General features: G+C 39.2%; 1 protein-coding gene across 7 annotated transcripts in view; it reads right to left on the reverse strand.

Annotated features, from left to right (window-relative positions):
• Window positions 1-22,543, reverse strand: part of VPS13D (vacuolar protein sorting 13 homolog D) — a 106,308-nt gene that overhangs the window by 81,887 nt on the left and 1,878 nt on the right. For 4 of the 7 annotated variants that reach the window (XM_074558819.1, XM_074558816.1, XM_074558817.1 and 1 more), the window contains exons 2-26: window positions 21,708-21,875; window positions 20,779-20,856; window positions 20,361-20,551; window positions 19,964-20,044; window positions 19,501-19,617; window positions 19,197-19,301; window positions 18,697-18,867; window positions 17,980-18,080; window positions 16,726-16,894; window positions 14,914-15,006; window positions 13,956-13,989; window positions 13,456-13,632; window positions 12,747-12,926; window positions 12,395-12,525; window positions 11,667-11,739; window positions 11,011-11,175; window positions 9,719-9,849; window positions 9,247-9,379; window positions 6,450-8,672; window positions 5,958-6,109; window positions 4,181-5,215; window positions 3,396-3,486; window positions 2,708-2,834; window positions 1,012-1,192; window positions 691-873 (exon numbers count right to left, since the gene is read on the reverse strand). In XM_074558819.1, the coding sequence (XP_074414920.1) occupies window positions 691-873; window positions 1,012-1,192; window positions 2,708-2,834; window positions 3,396-3,486; window positions 4,181-5,215; window positions 5,958-6,109; window positions 6,450-8,672; window positions 9,247-9,379; window positions 9,719-9,849; window positions 11,011-11,175; window positions 11,667-11,739; window positions 12,395-12,525; window positions 12,747-12,926; window positions 13,456-13,632; window positions 13,956-13,989; window positions 14,914-15,006; window positions 16,726-16,894; window positions 17,980-18,080; window positions 18,697-18,867; window positions 19,197-19,301; window positions 19,501-19,617; window positions 19,964-20,044; window positions 20,361-20,551; window positions 20,779-20,856; window positions 21,708-21,804 (6,219 nt within the window). In that variant the 5' untranslated portion in view covers window positions 21,805-21,875. Of the gene's footprint in view, window positions 1-690; window positions 874-1,011; window positions 1,193-2,707; window positions 2,835-3,395; window positions 3,487-4,180; window positions 5,216-5,957; window positions 6,110-6,449; window positions 8,673-9,246; window positions 9,380-9,718; window positions 9,850-11,010; window positions 11,176-11,666; window positions 11,740-12,394; window positions 12,526-12,746; window positions 12,927-13,455; window positions 13,667-13,955; window positions 13,990-14,913; window positions 15,007-16,725; window positions 16,895-17,979; window positions 18,081-18,696; window positions 18,868-19,196; window positions 19,302-19,500; window positions 19,618-19,963; window positions 20,045-20,360; window positions 20,552-20,778; window positions 20,857-21,707; window positions 21,876-22,543 lie in introns of all 7 variants that reach the window. The other 3 variants (XM_074558821.1, XM_074558820.1, XM_074558815.1) reach the window with 1 other exon arrangement.

Raw genomic sequence — 22,543 nt, forward strand, 5'->3', positions numbered from 1 at the left:
AGTCCATCTAACTTCTAATCCCTTCAAAATGGAATTAGAAGGGATTCTGTTAGGTTCCCAGACACCCCCTTGTTTTGCTGAATGGGTTCAATATAAAAAGCCATCCAAGATGGATCTTCTTTCTCCCAAATTTTGTGGCTGCATCCTGGAAACCTTTCCCATGGTTTCACCTCACCAGAGCAACTACACACACTCAGTTTTCACTGAGAGGAGAAAATAAACCCCAATTTTATTCTCCAGTGTGTCAGAGCAAGTCTCAGCCAACAGAGATTCCTGTTTTTTGCTGTTCACACTGCAGGAATTTTGATGGTGAACAGGTGGAGTAACCAAAAAGGGTGAGGTGAGAGCCCATCCTGGTCCCACACTCAGGTGTGCACCTGGGTGGGTCCTGATCCTCACCAGAGCAGCTGGAGTGAGCTCAGCCTCCTTTACTCCCTCTGCTCTCTCCAAACACTCAGTTCAGTCTCTCCTCTGCCCCAGAGCCTCAGACAGTGAGCTCAAGACAGGAAGGGCAGCACAACATGAAAATCTACAATATTTGTCAGCACACTAGCATAGACTCTCATTAGCAGAACTATAAAGTCAATATAGAAAATAAAACTTAAGAATCATGAAAAATTTTTGATTTAGAAATAAAACACAAGAACTAGCAAAACTGCAAGCTGCTAAATGAAGAAGCAATGCTCCTACCTTGTTCTTTAATGAAAAGGTGCCTGGCATTCCTGCAAACAGGAATCTGTTCTTCACTTTCAGCTTCCCCAGATTAGCTACAATCAGGCTGTTGGACTTGGAGCTCTCAGGTATAAGCAGAACAGGAGCCCCAGCCTCAATATCAAGAAGAACTCTGGAAGCTCTCTGGGCTTTATCTCTCACCTGGAAAGAGCAAAAATACATTTTATATATTGCAGGAAGCAGGTGATTATTGTCCACTGATTAATACTGAACTCAGGATCATTACCCCTTGATTAACAAAAGAGGCTGGGAAAGAATAGAAAAAAGGCCCAGACATACTGTTTGTCCTTCAATTGCTGCTCTCTGCCTGCCCAAGACATCTTGGAGCTGAGTGAAATGCTGGATGAAGGAAACCACCTCGGCCTGGAAGCGCTGGGTGTGCACGTACTGGACAGAGGCCATCCTGAGGGTGACACGGATGTCACACTCCCTCTGCAGCAGAGGGTCTGGCCTCCCATACCTGTGAGAAGGGGTGAAAGTAACATTTATCCATCTTAGCTACATTCTAGAAGCAGCACTAGACATTTTGCTGCATTCAAAATAGTAATATAGAGGATTTTGTGGAAACCCAGGGCACTGGGAATATTTCTGTGTCTGCTCTGGGGTGCCCTGACCCCCAGGGCAGCACTGACTGACCCTCATCCATGGAGAAAGTTTCCCACACTTCAAGATAGACCAGAATCCACATAAGTGTGAAATAGATTCTAAAGAGCAGTGTAGGTGTGTCACTGGGTGAGAAATTTGGGTTTTGGGATTTTTAGTATGTTGTGGATGGCAGCAAGATGGAGGGCACAGGGTGTTGTCCTGGGTTTCTTCTTCATGCTTCTTCTTCCTCCTTCTCCATGGGTTTGGGTGGCATTTTGTAATTGGGCAGAAAAGTCCCCATTGGGGGCTCCTTGGGATCAGTTATTGGGTTAAAAGGGGAATAATCCAGGTGTCAGCTCTTAACTGGACAGTTTAGTCTGAAAAGCCCTTGTACCAAGAGATTGTGGCCATTTTGTGCCTTCTAATGAAAAGCTGCTGAACTCACAGCAGTGAGACTGTTTTAGTGATAAGAAATAATAAACACCTGAGTGTGAACATGAACTGCTGTCTCAGTGCCTTCAATCCCAGAGAAACCCACAGCTGGTGCCCCTTGTGAGGATGGAACTCACAACTTTCAGATTATCAGACTGATCCAGTCCCTGGACAGATGTAACAAACGCTCACAGCATGTAATTAACACTATCTGAGTTGCAGACATGAAAAATTTGTTTTGTATTAATTACTTCTAAATTTTGTACATGTAAGTGCTGCTGAGTTTTAAATAAGTACATAGAAATATTCTGCATTTGGAATCTCTGCATAGCAGTTAGACCTTTGGTGATGTTATACCAAAACAGTGGCTTTTAAAGTAACCACTCCACTGCAGGATAACGGGTACATTCAATTCTGATCAGTGTGCTGTCATATTTGAAATTAATTCCATAATATTACTTGGATAATTTCTAATCTGATTAATTGGAAAAACAGGAAACATCACAAGATAAGACCTATTCCTTAAAACATAACAAAGAAATTCATATTTACATTATGATAAAAGCAAACCCCTTCTTCCAAAATCAAGAAGCAATGGAAAATCTATTTCGTCAGTTGAAAACTTCTTCCAACTTTAAAAAAAGAATCATTTTAGATAGGAACAAACTATCATATAATACTACTAAGAACACCTTTAGAGGTAAATAAAAAACTACCTTTCCTTTTCCATTTCTTCATACATTGCAAGACAAAGATAAAATAGAATATTTTCAGTTATAAACTTAAGATTTTTAAGTCCCACATAAGTCCCAAGAGGCCAAAGCAGAATCATGCAGTCATGACACTTGTGGGCTTGGGTTTTCTGGGTTTGTTCAACTTTTGGGTTTTTTTTGGAGGGGATTTGGAAGTTAATGGAATAACAAGCTAATATTGAGTAACAAAAAGTTTAAATTCATACTTTAAGATTTGAAAAATGAGAGCCTCTTCACCACTTGTAGTGAAACGCTCTCTGTAGAATTCTCCATGAGATGTGAGGTCACTCAAGGACAGACTTCCAATACTTCCCTGCAAGGCCAAATCTCCCTCTGGAAAACAAAGGACAGACAATCAGCATCCTCACACACAGATCAGTTACTAAAGCCCAAAAGTTTCTATTAGTGGAACAGCCTCACTACAAGTAATTAAATAAGTCAATTCAATTAAATATTAAACCTCATGTTCAAAGAAAATAATGTGTTTCTGCTACAAAGATTGTATTAAGCCACACATTACCAAAGGATTTACACACATCATGTGATCACACCACTTTGATTTGTGAAACTTAGCACAATTACTTTGTTTCCTCTAGAACAGTAATAAAAGCTATTGTACTGTTCTGTGCAAGTGAAGTATTAAAATCACAGCCAATCACAGCTAAAATGATGAAAGGTTTGACAACTGGGAGGAATGTAAAGATTTAAAATAAACCCTAAAAAACCAAAAGAAGCAGTGGGAGGAGAATGTACATTTTGCCCAGAAAAAAATACACAAACCCCAATGAGCACCAAAAGAAAATCATTTAAAATCATAATTCCAGTGCCCATTTTACTCATGTACACTCATTTTATTTTAAGCTGTGAACAACCTGAGCCCCTCAATCTACTCACCAATCACTTCCAAGTGAGCTGCCAGCTTTGCCACACTGGCTTTAGCAAGCTCACTGGTTGTCTTATTCAGGACTAGGGATAAAGAATGGACCTGGTCAAATAAAACAGGAACAAACTGGTATGAAAAACATGACTTCAGAGCTTGTTTAGTTTTTTTTCCAAGACAACTGCACTGTAATACACGAATAGCAAACAATAATTATCTGATTGGGAGACCCTGAATGAGAGCAACATTTTTACTGCTTTGTTTGCATATTAATGGGTCTCCCAAGCAATTCAGAATGATCAGATCAAGAACAAATCCCAGCACTGTTACCTTCATCTTCTCTTTTGTCATTTGTAAGTTAGACTGCAGGGCCTCTGGGCAAAGACTGTATTATATACACATACAACATGTGTTTTTAAAAAAACATGTTTATACATATAGATGTATAAACATACATGGATATATATATTTATAAAATATAGACTTTTTGCATAAATAAACTCCACAGTATCTAGAGCAGCACAGTGCCAATTGCAGTATGTTAGCCCTTTAATATTGAAGCAACCTTTTCATTCAAGAGAGGGTCACAGAGCAAGGGAGCCAAGCATTTTACAAATGTTCTGCTTTTCTACAACTCCTTTTTTTTTAACTACATCTACACACATTCTAATTCTGTTTCTGCATTTATGTACACTCCCCACCAGAAAATAAACACATGATGTAAATGTCACCTTAAGTTGCTATAAACCAGATGCTTTATGACAGACAATCCAATTACTGTTTTCCATGTCAAGTATACCTTTAGATCCAGTTTAGTGTTTACAGGCTCTTGGACTTGAGAGGCTGACAAGGAATTTATTTCTGCTTTGATTGTCTGCTGAGTATCTTCAGGCTGCGGCTTCATAGCATGGTTATCAGCAGTGGATCCAATCCCAAAGAAATCCAATATTACTACCCAAGTTTGCAAAGTAATTAACACATCTAGACAATTAAAATCAACATCTACGCTACGGTTAATTTTGTTATAGCGAGAAGAAAATTCAGGATGTTTCCTATCCACTAGAAATATATTGATATGAACTAATGAATCATCAAAGTTACTTTTTCCACAGGGCAACTTGGATCTGTCTGCTGATGGAGAAGGAGGTGGAGTCAGAGGATACTCAGAATCAGCATCTTCTTTTTGCTTCTTACGGGAGGCACAGACTGGTCTTTGGTACAGCTGAAAGACATTGGGTGCTTCTTCCATATGGGAAGGGAGGGAACGTGGCATGTCTGGATATTCTGCATTGGACATTGAGGGGCAGGACTGGGAAAGATATTCCTTATGGGCTAAACTGGAGGGTTTGGGTGCTCCATGGGACACCATGAGGTTCTTGTACTTAGAGTCTGGTTTCTTTTCCAAGAGATCTTCCATCAGCAGGGAGCGCAGGGCAATCTGAATGGACAGGGTTTGAGGGTGGTCTTTGGCAAACTCAACATCAAAATCCTGAAACTTAAGGCTGACAAGACCTTGTGCTCCAAGTGTGAGATCACCACTTAACTGAACCTGGAGCTCTGAGATGTGAAAGTTTGCTTGAATTTGAGTAAAGGATTTTGTTTCCCTGATAGCTAAGGGCTTGCTTGGAACAGAATTAAAACTAGAGTGGCTGAATAAACCATTTTCCTTCCGTTCACTCGAGAATTCTGAGCCTGTACTATGAAGTGATGCTGAAGGAGAACTAAGACTGGCTGGAGATACAGAAGTGGTTGAAAATTTGTTCAAGTCTTCACTGTAAATTAAATTATCCAGAGTCTGAAGGACTTGTTCATATACATGTTTTGCTAACACCACCTACAATGTAGAGAAAAGGAACAATCATCACACTGGAGCTCTCTGTATTAATGGAATCAATACATATAGTCTAAAACTTGTAAGTGGAATTCCAAACCACACAAATTTTAAGTTCATCCAAGATAAATAACAATAATAACTCAAAACAAGGTACAATGCAAAACTGAAACAAAACAGTTCTTTTGTATGAGCTCTGCAAGATGACACCACCCAGAAACACATGGGATGGGATCCTAGAATAGGATACCTTCTATTCCTGGGCAAAAAGCATCCAGACAGAGTTAATTAAAAATAATTAATCACCTGAGCTTACACAGTAATTAACAAAACAAACATTCTACATAGCCATCATGGTTTGTTTCCTAAGTGTTACAAGTTCCAGTTCTCTCTATTTAAAACCTCTGTTCTTGCACAGATTTTTTCAAGATAATGGCATATTAATTCTTAGTTTCAACTACAACTGCAAATAAACTTGTTTGGACAGTGTCATTTGGATAGTGACACATTTACTTTTCCTTCTGTATTCAAGATAAGCAAAAGTTATACTAATTCATAAAGATGTTTAAAATGTCCCCAAACAAGGTTAAATATTGCTCATTATTATTATGACTTAAGACTGTCTCTTCTAACCATGTCTATAAAGATCTGATTTCTAAACTACTAACATGTTAAACCTGAAGATACTGAAAAATGCTTATCTTCTATGCAGGGAAATATTTTTATATTGATGGAATTTCTGTACCTGAAGAGGGTTCACAAATTTCCCTTCAATTTTCATAATGCTTGATATTCCCAAGTCTTCGTTACACAGAGGAAAAGTTAAATCCAAATCTTTCTCTAGTGGTATCTTTTCCAATTTAAACTGGATCGTGGTGTTATTCAGAATGTGGAAAGCTGTAAGAGAAATTAAAGCAACATCAGAGCAAGTGAACTGATCAGCCCATAAATACTGAATGGAAGAGATAACACAGGAGCTACTGAACTTGCTCAGAAGCTGAGCAATGCTGGACTCAGGTTCTGTGGTTATGTTTTGCTCAATTTCTGCTTACAAGGCACCATTCCATTTTTGGTTAGGAGACTAAAAATGGATATAAATACAGTAACTAGCCCATTGTCATTAAAAGTAACCACAGTGTTTTAGTAGGATGGATGAAGCAGAACATATAGTCAATATATATTTTTAACATACATACTACTCATATTATAATAATTAACACTCCTCTAATTAACATACCATGACCTTTATGCAATGATTCAAAGAAGTCATGACGAGTAAAACGAGATTCTTCCTGGCTGTTAATGCTGGCAGGACCTGATGAGGAGTGGGACCCTCGGGGTATCCCACCTGCAGGCTCCTTCTTGTTTGTAGACTGACTACTATTTAATGAATACATCTTAATATCTTTAATTTCAACTTGCAGCCTATCACTTGTAGACTCATCTTCTCCTGGAACAAAATTCTGAATAGATATTTGTCCTAGATGACCTACAAGCAGTTCAGAGCTACCAGGCTTTCGAGGTATGGAGACAATTGGGGATTCAATGTTTATATTTAATATAAGTTTGATAGTATCAGCTTTGAGGGACTGTGACCCAAATGGGCCACCTTCATTATCTTCTGCACTGCCAACATCTCTTGATCGTGGTGTGGTATCAAACAAAGAAACCATTTCACTGTATTCAGCAGTTTTAGTTGCCAAGACTGTTGTAACTTTTGAAGCTGCACTTTTCAGCATGCTGCAGAAATTCTCTTCCAGCTCATCCATGGTCAAAGTCAATTCTTTCAAAAATTTGGCCGAGTGGTTGTAGTGTAAGGAGGCCATTTTGAGGTTGAGAGAACACTCCTCTTTTGACTTTTCTGTGAAAGTGAAACTTAAAGCATCTGGAAGGTTATTTCCATCATCAAGCCTAAAGAGCAAAGATTCAAAGAAATTCACATCACCAAGGAGATTTTCAGACCTCCCTGTGCTCCCTATGCTCACCACATACTGGTTCTTCACATTGTCCTCAATCAGATCCATCAGGTGAAGGCATCCTAGAGAGCCATTCACATCCAGTTTACTGCACATGGACACATTGACCTTGGTGCCACCAATACTGGCTGTTGCAATTTTTCTGCCATATTTTTCTCCATTTGTCATGGCAACTGTCCTGAGGAGGAGAACATTTAACCAGTGGATATCTACTGCTACCTCTGTGTTCTGTGCATAAGTAGACTGGAATGTTTCCTGTTCCCTCCAATCTCTCTCCAGGTCAGCTATTAAAGGCTGAGGACTTGAATCTTCTTTCTCCTTGGGGAAAGATTTCTGGAGAAACCCAATCAGTTCAACAATAGTCTCTGGGTTCAGGATGATATCCAGGTTGTTCACCTGCAAAGAGATCACCTGCAGACTGCTATCCAAGTTCATGGATGGGCATTCTGCACTCACAAACTGATACTCCAATTTTATCAAGGACTCTTGATCTTTTCCATCGTTACTGGGTGAGGTGGTGGAGGATGTACTGCACCTCTCTGCCAAACCAGCAACATCAATGGGATGTGCATCCTGTGGTCCAGACACTGGGGACTGAGCCCTGCTGTCTCGAAGGCTTCCTGTTGGTACACAAAAGCTCAAGTTCTTATGAGAAGCCATCAAAAGATCAAAATCTGTTCCATATGTTTGCATAGTATCAACCAGTAACAGGCCATGGACAGTCAGGGACACCTCTGCATCATAAGGCCTTTTCACAAAATGGGCATTGGTGCCAAAAACCTTGAGCACAGAGATGTATCTCCCATTACTCTCAACACCCAGCTGCATACAGTTGACTTTGAACTCAGCCAAAAGCAGCTGGGATTCAACAAGAACTTCCCGGGTGTGCTGCTCCAGCATGACAACACTCTGGGTCAGATTCATCACAGAATCGTGCAAACTGCCAAACTGGTCAACCTCTGCAAAAATCTTGTCTTTCCCTAAATGCAGGGCATCTGAAGACTTAGCTTCAGACGTACTCAGCTGTGTCAGACAGTTCCTCAAAGCCAGCACTTTGTCTTCATTGATGTGAATTTTCAAGTCTGGCAGGTTGCCAGACAAGACAGCTCCTGGGTATTTTGGGTCAGATGTGTAGATCAGTCTGTGCTCCAGCTGCAGGTGAACATTGAATTTTTCTACCACGTGAGTTGGACCCACATCACTATCCTGAACATGCTTCCAGTTGTCTTTCACTCGGCCCACCATGATCTGAAGGTCCATAAAAGAAAGTGTGTATCTCTCATACATTTTTTTACTCATCAAGTGTGCCTGGAGCTGCTCTTCACTTATTTCTACTCCAGTAAATTCAGACATTTTGATGCCGCTATTGGTGTTGGATTCTGGTGGTGGAGTATTGGGAGGAGTTGCAAGAGGTGTTTTATATTCCTCATCACTCAGCTCATTGACTTCTGAAGAAATGGCACCTGTACTCCTCTTAGAATCTTCTGTGGATTAAAAAAACAGTAAACAAAAATAAATGAAAGTATTCTTCTCAGATGTTTCCTACGATTATCTGATCATTCTGTCTGAAGTTCTATTTTTTTTAACACAGAGCATATCTGGTACTGCCCTTGCCTCCTGCCACTGTCATTTCCTTTTTCCTCAACAAGAAACCTACTACACTTCTACATTCACAAAGGTGTCAGGCACAATGCAGTACAGAAGCTACTAAAATACACTATTGTCTCATTTTTAACCCACTTCCTGCAAGATTCATTTTTGACCAAGTTGTCAAAAAAAGAACCTATTACTCTGCCCACACAATTCTTCTGATCCTCAAAACTAAATGAAAGACATGAGCTACTTAACTACAGTATTTTTATCCTCATCAGCTTTTTTCCAACTGGCTTTCCTGCCTAACATTAACTTTAATTTTATTATCTTAAGGAAAGGATTTTTTCTACTTTACAAAGCAAGAACATCCCCCAAAACTTCCCTGTACTTTTTCTGCCCTTTTTTTTAAGTTCTGACTTTCTGAAAAAGATAGAAAAGGAAAGCTGCAATATTTCTAGATCATACCTTGAGAATTTGTGAGTAATATTCTTCCCAGATCCACAACAACTAAGACAGGATCCACAAACTTGAAATCATCGGGAAAGATCACCTGAGGGGCAGAGATATCAAGGCACACGGACCAGCTTTTGCTGTTTTCCTGAAAGTTTACAAGAAAGACATAATGGCCCACAAGAAAACAAACCAAAAAAAGCCATGTGAAACATCTAACCTGTCACTTTTTCTCCTGATGAGCTGATTGTCACAAACTCCAGCCACACTCAGGTTTGGTACCTTGTTAAACCACAGACTCTCACATGGGTCAATAAAACAGAACATTTTCAGCAGGTGAAAACATGCCCTGCACCTCAATCCTGGAAAACTCCCCTCCTGCTCACAAAGACCATCACACAAACAACAAACCTCACTCTTTAGAGCTCTAAATCCTAAAGCAAAAAAGGTAAAAGTCTACATAAACATTCAGGGGGCAAAACCTTACAATGAAATCTCCAACCAATAAACGATCGATGGTTTGTCTGATTTCAGCCTTTGTCTGCATTTTCAGCTTGTTGTATTGTCTTCTGGCAGCTTCAGCCACTCTTGCCTCCAACTCAGACTGATAACCAAAACCTGCACAAGAGAGGCAAAACTCACTAGGTATAACTTTGTTCACCCTTCATTGAATCAGAACAAGAAAAGAAAGAAAAAAAGATAAAAGATTTCTTTTAAATTTTAGCAGTAAAATACAGAACAGGAAAACAAAGCAGGTGAAAGTCACTGTTCTGTGCCATCACCAGGCTGCTGCACAAAAAAAAAGGAAGTATTTCAGCAGAAAACAAATAATCACCCTAAAAAAATACTTCCCAATCCATTTTCTGATCTTTCTCTGGAGGTCTATCCTCTCACAGACCTCCAGCCCAAATAATTAAATTTGAGTAATGCAGAAAGGGTGCTAAGTATGGCCACAGAGGAAATTCTGACTAAACATTAAGATGTGCATGTGTAGGCAGTGGTTTTGTGTTTGCTTTGTTGGTTTGTTTGTTTTAAATTTGAATATTTATGGAATATTCTCACCTTGTGATAATAGATGCCACATGCATCTTTATACAAGGTAACTTGAATGTTTTGGTATTTATGATAATCAGCAGAAAAACAAACTGGTATTTCAAGAATATTTTCATGTTCCTAATGTTACTTACTGTCACTTCTCATCTCAGAAACTGCAAAGGTGGCCACTTTTCAGGTTTAGGTACTAGAACCCTAAATCCTGTGTTTAGAAATTTAAGGAACAAGTATGTTCAAATCTAAAAATCAAGGTATCAAGATGCTGTAACAAAGGGCAGCCTTAATCTCATCAACAACAAAAAAAAAAAAATACACCAGGAATTAGAATATTATTTCCTCTGTATCATTACTACAGAAATAATATAAAACTTTCAAGTGCCCTCTGAAATAAACTCCATCAATTGCCAGAACAGATTACAGGAACAAATCCCCTCTCCTTATTTATGCATTTTAATTTAGGGGACATGAACATCCACCATGGGCTGTAACACCAACTTGCAATTTTAAAGCAGAAGTTGCATGAGTCTACCAAAGCAAAATCCCTGATTTAATTAAACAAAGAACAAAACAAAGGAACAAAACTCTCCAGACAAGACTTGGAGTATTGTTAAACAAAGTGAAGATTTTTTTGCTTTATATTTCTAAGAATGAAAATCAAAGACAAGAAAAGATGCAATTCCACCAACAAAACCCCAACCCCAGCAAAAAAACACATTAAAGGTTAACCTGAGGTATGAACCCTTCCCTTGTAGAAGAAGTCTGCTACTTTCTTAATGGCTTGTGGATTGTAAATAATATTTAATGGTCTGGTACTGACTTCCAGGCGCCTCTCAAAAGTGCTGTGAATTGGATTTCTTTCATAAAGCATCTCAAATACTGGGGCATCAGGGTCTGCAACAGAATAAAAAATTACTTTAAAAAAGCAGCTGTAAAAAAAAAACCAAAATAAACAAGTAAGACAAAAGCAAAAAACAACTCCCACAGTATTTAATAACTGATTTTTAACTGGCACTACTGGGAAAGTACAAGTGTCTAAGGATTCTTCAGTAATAGAAAAGGAATTAATATTATCAACTTCTACAATCAGCAGAATTCAACAAGTTATATAAACAAAAAACCTTTGTATAATTGGGGTTCTAATGTTGAACTCCTACTTCTTTTTGAACCACAACAAACAGTAAGTGCCAACTCCTGTTGTCCTGAAATTCATAATTTCTTCCTTTTTTTAAAGACAACCTGCATGCACCTTACATCTTGAACAAAGCTTCTATGATTTTATCTTTACCATGTGCAAAAAGCATTTGCATTAATTCAAACTCTTGGTATTTATTTTCAAAATTTCTGGTTTGTAGGAACTATCAAACATAAAATGAAATCATTACCAGTGTTGTGATTATTCATTTCTGAGGACAAACTTTGGAGTCCAAAGGAAGACATGCAGCCAACCTCTTTTTGCTAATAAGAATTTAAAAGAAAAAGACTGTTCAGATAAAATCAACCAAGCCACCTGATAAACATAAAAATCTTTTCTGTTGAACTGTGTGTATAGTCTGAGATTATTATATGCATTTTTTCCCCTGACATGGTCAAGCAAAAGAAGAAAATATAACTAAATAGCAAACACCCTCCACTTCTGAAGTGCAAATTGCAGTCGGTACAAAGTACAGAATACATGGGAAATCCTCATGGCTTAAGATTCAAATTTTGTTCACTCAGAAGAGAATTTTGAAATCTTTTCTAGAATTTATCTGTGCATTTAGTTCACCAGCATACAGGTGCAGAATCATTACTTGGGCCACGCAGCTTTATGGAAAAGAACAATCACTGAGTAAGCAGCAATGCTGATTGCTCCAAAAATCAAATGCTGTTCAACAAATTTTCTTCTTCTCAACACATAAAACTGAAAGGTTGAAATCACAAGCATAAAGTAAAGCAGAACAAATGATATTTGGAAGGAGAGGGGAAAAGTAAATTCAACAGGTGGAAACTTTTCCTCAATACTTTTATTTTCCCTTTCTGCGCTAAGAAATGTGTTGAGTTCTGGAGTATGGCTACTTTCATACACAATTATGCATCTCACACAGTAACTTATAGGGGTTTTGTCACCTACAGGATTTGGAAAAACAAGAACAGGAAATATGGTCCCTTCTGTTGCCAAATCCCTCAGGAAAAGACCACCAAGCTGAACTTTGAGAAGGGAAGACTTTCTGCGAGGAAGGGATTCTGCCAACACCTTTACACCTGGAATATAAATACATAAAATTATTTTGTTTCTTTTAGTACAGCATACATTTTATTTAAATGTTACAAATAAAAAATACTGTCCAACAAACAAGTATTTTTGAAGTCTTTATATATATTTATTTCTACTAAAAAATTTAAAATGGAAATTTGTTATATAGTACAATGGTTGTGAGACAGCTCTCATCTTTTTTAAGAAAGAACAGAAATGGGCTTAATACCTGAAAACTCCAGCTGCATAAAAGCAGTCTCTTCAGCATGCAGTACCTTTTTCTTCCTATGCAACAGAGTGAAAGAGCCACCCTGCAGCTGTAGATTTAATTTAGCAAAAACATGATCTCTCTTGGTAAAGGTATTCATGCTGGAAGCATCTGCAGCAGGATCAAAAAATTCATCCGTGCCTAACAAAAAACAAAACCAACACATGAAATAAATTAAGTTTCTGGAGGGCTACTGAAGAACAAGTATGAATATGAAAATAAAGATTTCTCTAGCTTTTGGGGGGGGAAAAATAGAAACAAAATTTAGAGCAGATAGACCTTTTTCCTCTTAAAAGAAAGAATTTCATGGAATATTCTATTTCAATCAGGGTAATGTAAGCCTGAATTAACAAAGACCCCACAAGTCAGTACTATTCCTATTACACTCAGCACATGACCCACACACACACTTGAACAGAAGTCCCAAAACCTTTTGCAGAATAATAATAATAAATGAATTTGCACAATTAAGCAACAGTGACAGCAAATCTATTCCCTGTATTGCTTTGGAAAGCAGCAGGTACCCAGGCACTGACACACTGCCCAGGCTGCTCAGCTCCAGGCAGGCTCTGCTGCCTGGGCACATCAGCTGGCACAGAATCCTTTAAAGAACAAGCCCAGAGCTCTCTCTGCCCACCTGGAGCAGGTACCAAACCCTGTGTTCCCATACCCAGTAGATCTTCTGGATTCCACTGCTCCTTGGGGTCTGGCAGCAGCCCTTCAAAAGGTTCCCCTTCATATGTCTGCTGAGCATATCCATACCAGCCTCCCCAGCCAGGAAACCAGGACTGCAGGTACTGCAGCATCCCAGAGCTGCTGTCACGGGCAGGTTCTGCAGGAGGGGAGCCTCCAATGGAATCAGGCAAGGGCTCCTTCACACTCTGTGTGAACAGTCAGGACATGCACGTTACTGCTGCTGAGTGAGAGTGCCACAGTGTACAAAACACCACAATAAAAACACAATTTCATCTCCTGTTTACTCAGTGATATTCTCAATCCATATTCAGATAAACCTCCAATGGAATCAGGCAAGGGCTCTTTAACACTGTGTGAACAGTCAGGACACACATGTTACTGCTGCTGAGTGAAACAATATCACCAGTGTATAAACACACCACAATTTCATCTCCTGTTTACTCAGTGATATTCTCAATCAATATTCAGATAAACCTCCCATGGAATCAGGCAAGGGCTCTTTCACACTCTGTGTGAACATTCAATGCACACACGTTACTGCTGCTGAGTGAAAGTGTCACCAGTGTACAAAAACACCACAATAAAAACACAATTTCATCTTCTGTTTACTCAGTGATATTCTCAATCAGTACTCAGCCTAGAGGAGAGCAGCAGCAGAGAAGTAACAAACATTTCATCACTTAACAGCATATTCATATAGAAATATTCATGTGTTTATGCACATATGAAGTCATATATCACCATTTAAATCTTAGCCTAGAAACACTAAACTAAAGAAGTCATTTGAAACTATAAGGCACAGCTCTACATTTTAGCATTTGTATTTGCAAGAGATTATGTTGTGTAGTTAGGGAAATTAGTCCATATTTAATGAGGTGTGGTCCCCAAGCTATTTCCATGAGGCTCACTTCTGTCACGTGTTTATTTTGGGAAACATTCATTACAGGCCTTCATTTCCACGCTCTGTTTTTAAGATGGAGAGTGGAATTGATTTTCTGACTGGGATTTTCAGACTGGGATTTTCCATGTGAACAAATTCAGAACCCAGCTGAGGTGGGGAAATACCTGAAAGGGAAGTGGCCAAAGCTCTACCTCTACACTGCTCCATGGAAGGCAGCCAGGGCTCTGTGGGGTGGCTGCAGAGCTGGACAGAGGCTGATTGGCAGCACAGAGGAAAACCAATTTGGGTTTTCCTGACCTAGGAATTCTGGCAAGGATCCTGCTGGGGAGCATCCTCATATGGTGAGACAAGATTGCACTGTGCAAGTGACACAACAGCAAAAACTGCAGGAACTGAGCATTTCTGCAATTTTAGCATTAATGCCACACTTTTAAATCAACAGAAATATATGTTCAGGCTCTCCAGCAGAACAATACCTCAGATAATCACTTAAAGATTCCAAATATTACCCTGTACAGAGAATGTTCTCACCTCAGCTAAGTCATGAAATTTATTATGGACTATCTCATACAGAACCTTCAACTCCTCATAAGTCAGCTCATCCTCAATACGATGCATTTCTGCCTGCAAAGACAAAAAAGGTAAAGGACCTGCATTAAAGGAGTACAGAATCTTGTTCACAAACATGCCAAGTATCTCTGCACTGATTTACAGACTTGTAGAAAAAAGTAGCATGGCATTAATGATCATATCCAAGTGCCTCAGCATATGAAAATTAATTAAAGTCATGTAGGTAATTGAAACATTGACATTCCTCTGAATTATAAATAAAGCTTATTTGCATTGCAAAATACACTATTTTAGCACTGTAAAAAATTCAGAACTGTATCCTCCTATTACAAATAAGAAGTAAGATTTGCAGCACAAAAATTAAACCAGGGAAAACTGATTTAAGAGAATGCCTTCCTTAGCTAGGAGCAAAACCAGCTTCTATCTTGAGTAAAGCAGGTGGAGGAAATGAACTGGGTAAATTAGGACAATGTAGTATTCACAGTCAGTTACTCAGACATGTTGTCTTCTTTGTACTGATTAACAAGTTGTTTGAGGGAACTGATGATTCACCCAAGTCTAAAAAAATCTATCATGAAACAACAAAGCAAAAGACATTTTTCTAGTCCATTGCATTACCCTTGCTACATTTCACAGCTCTGCTGAACACAATATGTGCTCTTTAAGACATGTCTTTGCCAAGTACTATAAAAATTTTCTGTACATTAAGATACTCCTACAGTTCATATTCAAATAACAAAAGTAAGGATTACATCCAACTTAAAAGGATCAATAGAATTCCTTTAATCCTTTAATACAGGTGTGGTACAAGGTGCCCTGAACTGATTGGAAGAAAAAGTTCCAATACACGTAAGGTAAAAAGCAGCTAATTATAGTTCATGGGTTTTTCTTTCTGAAGTAGGTCATAGGTTCATTATCAGGGGCACTAAATTCTTCATCCTCAAATAAACTTGGAAAAACAAAACTACTAAACAACCTCAACTGTCAAATAGCCACAATTTTCCCCAATTATCTACCCAAGCATATGGGCAGCCACATCTCTGGTACTTAAATACCTTCTGGATCTAGAGAGAACATGAGTTAAGAAAGCATTTTACCAACTGTCACAGGCATTCTGCAGCAGTTAATGCTATTTTTGGTGAGCACTGCTTACAGATCAAAAACCAGACAGCTTTTTGCAGTGCAAAACAAAACCACATGAACCCTGCAGCTCCCACATCTCATCATTAACATCTCAGCAGCAGACAGTTATTACAGTGACCTTAGACGGTCACTGTGGTGAGAGAAGGACGAGAATCTTGTTTCTTGATCAGAAGGCTTGATTTATTGATATAAGATATATAATACATTATAACTATACTAAAAAGAATAAAGAGAGAAGTTGTAGAGAGCTGCTCAGCTAAGAATAGAATAGAAAGAATAAATAACAAAGTTCTGTGTGCAGGGAATCTGTCCCTGAGCTGCTCCTGTGAGTGGCCTTTAATGGTACACATGGAAGATGAGCCAATCACAGGGACACCTGCTACATTTCACAGCAGCTGATAACAATTGTTTACATTCTTCTTCTGGGGCTCTGCTTCCCAGAAGATGGACAAATGTGAAAGAAAGGATTTCTATGAAAAAATGTCTGCGACAGACAGTCAGTTCAGTGAAAAGCCTGCAGTACAACTGAAGATGTTTCTTAACTCATCCAGGTTTTAAACATGGAAAGATGAAACAAACCAAGAGTAATACCATGAACCATCACTGTAGAAGAAACTCAGGTGTAAATACCTGGTCTGCAGCAGACAGTGGCTCTCCCTTCAGCTTGCTGTAGTACATGTCAGTGTAGGACACGGCGTCCCGGGCGCGGTGCAGCGCAAAGGCCCAGGTGGAACGCTGCCGCTGCTCCCTGATCTCCCACAGATTGGCATTCAGGGCAAAGATCCACCATTCCCGGCAGCTGAAACAATGTTTAATTACTGTAGTATCAGTATTTAATTTAAAAAACCTAAGGCAAGTGCATGTCCAGCTGGTGAAAGGTCCAGGAGAGGCAGTGAAAAGCAGCGGGCCAGCAGCCAGGAGCAGCAGCAGCCCTGGAGCCAGCACAGGGCTGCTCCTACAGGACAGGGCTCCCCAAGGCCCTGCCAGCCCCTGGGACTGACTCCAGCTGCCACACAGCAGGCACAGACAACATCCAGAGTTACACACACTGACTGAAAGGCTCAGGTAAGGATAATTTTACATTTGAATTACATCTGAATATTTTTAACTGATTTCTGAGGTGTAAGAGCCTAAATGAGAGATGCAGGACTCCAGGCAGCTCTTCCAAATGCAGTTTATTACATCCAAGATGTTACAGCAGCCCAGGTCATGGGTGACAGAGCTGTGCCTGTCAGCTCCAGCTGCAGGCAGGCCTGGAGACCCTTTGGTTTTGGTTACAATGCATTATTTACATTTCTTTGCTGAGCATCTTAATACAGTAGAACCAATCTATACCTTAACTGTTGTCTATAGCCCATCATAACTACTGTAATTATCATATTCATGTTACTGTTCTCCAATCACTAAAAGTTAGTACATTACAGTTTAAGCCAGAAGTTGAAGCCTGCAGTAGAAAATTCTGAGAGCTTTTTTCCACTTGCAACATTGGCAGGCTTGTTTGCCTGTGCTATCTTTCTGCTTGGCAAAAACATCTTGTCTGAGGTGGGTTTATCTTTTGCTCTAAGCCATAAAAGCCCCTTCTAACTAACACACCCTCTGCTTCCTTGGTTATCCAGTGAGACTGGCTCAGCAATTCTTTTCTTCTCTATCAAAACTTGCTTTCACTTCTATCCCTTCATCAGCCTCTACATTTAAAAATCTTTCTGCTAAGCACACATATCTGTGAGACTTTCTTGTCAAACTTTCATCCTTCCCAACACTGAGGTAAGGAACAAAACATGAGAACTGAATCTTTAACATTTGATTATCATGTATGTTTTTGTATTTCTCTCATTCTAGTTTTTCTAATACAGCTGACAACACCACATATGGAGATGCACTTACTTTTCTGTTACTGTGACCTTTGGTTTCCACTTCCTGTATTTAAGCTGTCGTTCCTTTCTATCCAGCTCCTTTAAAAATCCTATGATCTGCTGATACTGCATCTTTTAATGAAACAACACACAGATCAGTGAGGGGGTACTGGAGTGTTTTCCCAAGAAAAGAGGAGAGGAAAAAACCCAGCCAGAAACCCAACCACAGGTTTGGTTCACTGGAGGCAATGGCCTGTGCAGAATTAAGATTATTGTTAATTCACTATTTTGTTCCCCAGTGTGACATATCTACTCCCAGTCACTTGTAGTTCATGTGTGACATTCCATTTATAGCTTTATTTACAAATAGAATGAAATCTTCCATGGCAGGTTATCAACAAAACATCAGCTGCTTTTGTACACTGTACAGACCAACCCTCCCCAACATGCACCCTCCCTATTACTACAATAAACAAACAATTTAATTCTTTTTGCAGTAATCCGTTTCTGTAAAATAAATAAGTAATTCTGAATGCTTGATTTTAGAACAACTTATTCAATATATCTCTTTGAGCTGCCTGTCAGACAAAATCTTTCAGACAGTATTAATTCTCAGAATAATCATTATTAATAATAATGAATGCAGAGAGTATCTATGCTACAATAACAGCATTTCAATTGGCACAAACACTGCCACAGTTTTATGATACCTGTTGCAGTTACTGGCAGGTAAAAGGTTGGTATTTACCTGGGAAAGCTTCAGGGGTATTGTCTCCAGCTTAATGTCACACTCCAGCCGTGGAGTATGGCGGGACCTCAAAGGCTCCTTTGAGCAATTTCTCTTGAGGAGAGCAGAAGTGCAGACAGGCTCCATGATGTAATTGTGAGCACGACTTTCCATACTCCTATCCATTGCTTCCTGGGGGTTACAAGCAAATTACTCTCTAAGAAGTGAGTATACAATATTCATTAGGATGCACTGGTTTCTTGGACTAGAATGTACTTTATTAGCAGGCCAGTCCATTGGAAAAAACTTCTTGAACAAGTTCTCCCTTCAAAAGGAAAACAAGCTATTTCACAGCACAGCCTCTGTGGGTTGCACATGTATCCTATCAGTAAAGCATGCAACCATAGACTTCTTTAGCTCTTAAAAGACAAATCCAATAAACTCTACACCAATCAGGTCTGTAGTGCAGAAAGGAGACTAACAACAACCTCTCTTTCATATACAAAACCTCCTTCATGTACCTGGAGCTGAGCAGGAGGCAGGTCACCCAGTAAAGTGCAGCTGGTATCCCAATAAACACTGAAATCAGCAACATCCATCTGCTTTTTCCGCATCCGCTTCTCCACCTGCAGCAGAAGAAGTGGAGAAAAGTCAAGACCACACAGCACGTGCCATTTAGTTTTTAGTTTTACACACCCAATAAAAAACATTAAATGCTCAGAGTCAAGTTATAATAACAAAAAGATTTTTAAAATGCTGTATGTTTTTTTGAATATTTGCTAGCACCCCATCTAAGCTGCCCCTGTACACACAAGTGGTACTCACTGGTTCAAACACTGCATTTTGCATTGAGACGTTTTTGATGCAGACGCCAAATGCAAACGGCTGCGAGGGATTTGTGACACCATCCTCAAACCTCAAATGCACATCCTGGATTTTTAACTGGACAGAAAAAAAAAAATCATTACTATCATTACTAGAGATATACTATTTACATCATTATAGCCAACAGCAGTATTTTCACTAATGCTGGAACAATTTAATATTTAATTTCTGTAATTTTCCAATAAATATCTACTAGATATTTACCCTACTAGAAACCCTATTCCTCATTTCTGATTTGTACTCCCTGGTTCTACCTTCTCCCCAGATACCAGCAGTCCCTGCCCTTTTCCCCATAAATGAGTCACTTTCACAACACACTGTACTTTTTTTTTGCTATCCTACAAGTATTCTCCATTTTAAAGGCAAATGTGTAAGTGCCAAGCACTCAAAAGCAAAGACTCACTTCAATGTTTTCTACAATTCTCGTGACTACAGATGCAGTAACTGAGTACCAGTAAGACTCCCCTTTCTGTTGTTGTTCTTTCTGAAAGAGAAAACAGGGATAAACATTACTGCAAATGTAAAACCTGGTAAGGAGACAATATAATTTGTTACACTGAAATCACTGTTAACAAAGAGAAAGAAAAACTAAACAAGTTAACTTAAGAGATTTATGGATCTCTGACATATATGGGACATACCACATAATGGTGAGGGGTGGTAGGACAGAAACTGCACTATGTCAGCATGTGAACATCAAATTTCAACTCCATCTCCCATGCATTTGTTCTGTCTCTTGTTAGGAGACTTAAACACAATCCACAGAGGTTTCTTCATCATGAAACACAGGTGTGACTCACCTTCCATTTTTCTTCAAGTGCCAGCAGAAGGGCTTTCTTGTGTTCCCTTTCTTGCAACTTTTCCCTTTCCTCATCAAACTCTTCTCTTTTTTCTGGTGCACCAATTAAGTGCAGTTTTGAGACAGAGATCACCCATGGATCCACATGTGGACGATAAAAAGGGATCTGCAGTGTTATTTTGCCAATGAAACCTGAATAAACAAAACAGAAACACCCTCAGATTCCTGTGAAAGATTACTTTATCAACCTTGAAAATCCCCAAAGAAAAAGTGGTATAAGAAACAAACAAGCTAAAACAGAAATAACCTAAAAATCAGGCTACCTCATTTGTTCAAGCCTCTGACTCACAGGTACTCTAAAACATGCAATACTTCCTGCTTAGAAAATATCTGTCCTGCACACACAGCAAAATACAAACCTGCCTTTACTTCAAATGGTAATTCCAGCTCCTTTAAGGCATCTTTTTTTAGTGGCAAGTTTTCCAATTCAACAGCACCTACACAAAGCAGAAGAAAAAGACAAATCTGCTAAACAAAACCATGTTAAAGAAAGCCAACTTGAACACTGGAAGCCTAAAACAACTGGCATTGGTTTGTTAAAAAATTAAATGGGATTTAATAAGAAAAGCCAACCTATCACTTCAGGTTGTGTTAAGATCACAATGGTTACTTAATGCACTTGTTAATTTTCCAGGGTCATGTGCTCAAATTATTTCATGATGTCATCCAGAATAATCACCTGTGGGGTTTTAGAACTGAACTTTGTGGTAGCCACAGACAAAACCTCTCCCCATTGTCTTTTCAAATGGGATACTTATTTCCTTAGTATTGTGAAAAGCACAGCCAGAAAAGCCTTGCACTATTACAAAACATTCTCAGCAGCAGCAGATAACAGCAGCAAAGGGTGAACACAAAGCATTGATTTGAGGACTGTACAAAGTACGAAACTCGTGGATGCAGCATGACACAAAGCAGAGCACAGGGGAGCACCTGTGAGCACTAAAAGGTAAGAGGCTGCAGGACACTTCCTGCCATGGTCCCTAGGCAGGAAAGTTACTGAACATTTTCAAGAAAAAATGACATAAATTCAACATGCTAAGGTAGCTAAGCACAGCTTTGAAAATTTATGTAAGAGGGTTGATAAAGAGCAAAGAACATAAAATCATTTACTATTCATTATAAAGATCTAGCACCAAGGGTTTACATAAATATTAAAGGGTTTACATAAATATTAAACACAATATTAAGTGATTATTTCTATTCCACCTTTCAGTTATCACAAAAAAATAACACTTTTCTAAATCACAATATGAAAACAGAACAGAAGATGGCACAAAGGCTCCCTCACCCTTCAGAAGTGCCACTGAAAGTTGGTCTGTGTTCAGGTTATTGACATATTTGCCCAGGTAGGTGTTGAGGACCCAGGCTACCAATCCTTCCAACATGACTGTCCTGGAAGAAAAAACTAATGCTTTTCTGTCATTTTTTGGATTTCTCTTCCATAATTAGTCTCAGTCTGAAAGAAAAAAAACCAAGAAAATTATTTTCTGAAATAAACACTCAGCAGAGCTGACATTGCTGTCACTTCAGTTCTTACTGTGATCTATCTAAAGAGAAGTAAAAGCATCAAGGTTGATTTCTACCTTAAAAAAGCTTTGCCCCATGCCCTTTAAGTGTCAAATCAGCTTCAGAGAGAGACTTGCACATAAAGTTCATCTTTCCATCCTTTATCTAACCAAAACATTATTTTTGGTGCAATAATCAACACAGGGAATCCACAATCCTCCTGCAGAAAAGGAAAGGACAAAACTCCACGTTGATCTGAAGTTTGCACCGGCTCCTTGACCTCTGCTGCCAACATTTCACCACGCTGGCCTTGGCAGCTGCTCTGAAGTAACAGCCTGAAGCCTTCTGGATTTTTGTAGAATTCTTCCACGCCACCTATGAAGCAACTCACCCTACTCAAAGCCCTTTTTGGGAGAGCGGGTGTGTGGGCAGTAATCAGATCCAAGCCCCAAAAATAGCTCATCAACAGTTACTGCAACAGGTTTGCAAAGTGGCAGCAGAGATTATTGCACTGAGGAGGGAAAAAGCTGCATCAGAGAAGCAGCACACTCCAGAACGTTTCCCTTCCCTCTTCTCCAGTCACTTCTGTTTCACCTCTGTGGCAATCAGGGCAATAAA

Source organism: Zonotrichia albicollis, chromosome 25 (assembly GCF_047830755.1).
Source record: "Zonotrichia albicollis isolate bZonAlb1 chromosome 25, bZonAlb1.hap1, whole genome shotgun sequence".
Lineage (NCBI taxonomy): Eukaryota > Metazoa > Chordata > Aves > Passeriformes > Passerellidae > Zonotrichia > Zonotrichia albicollis.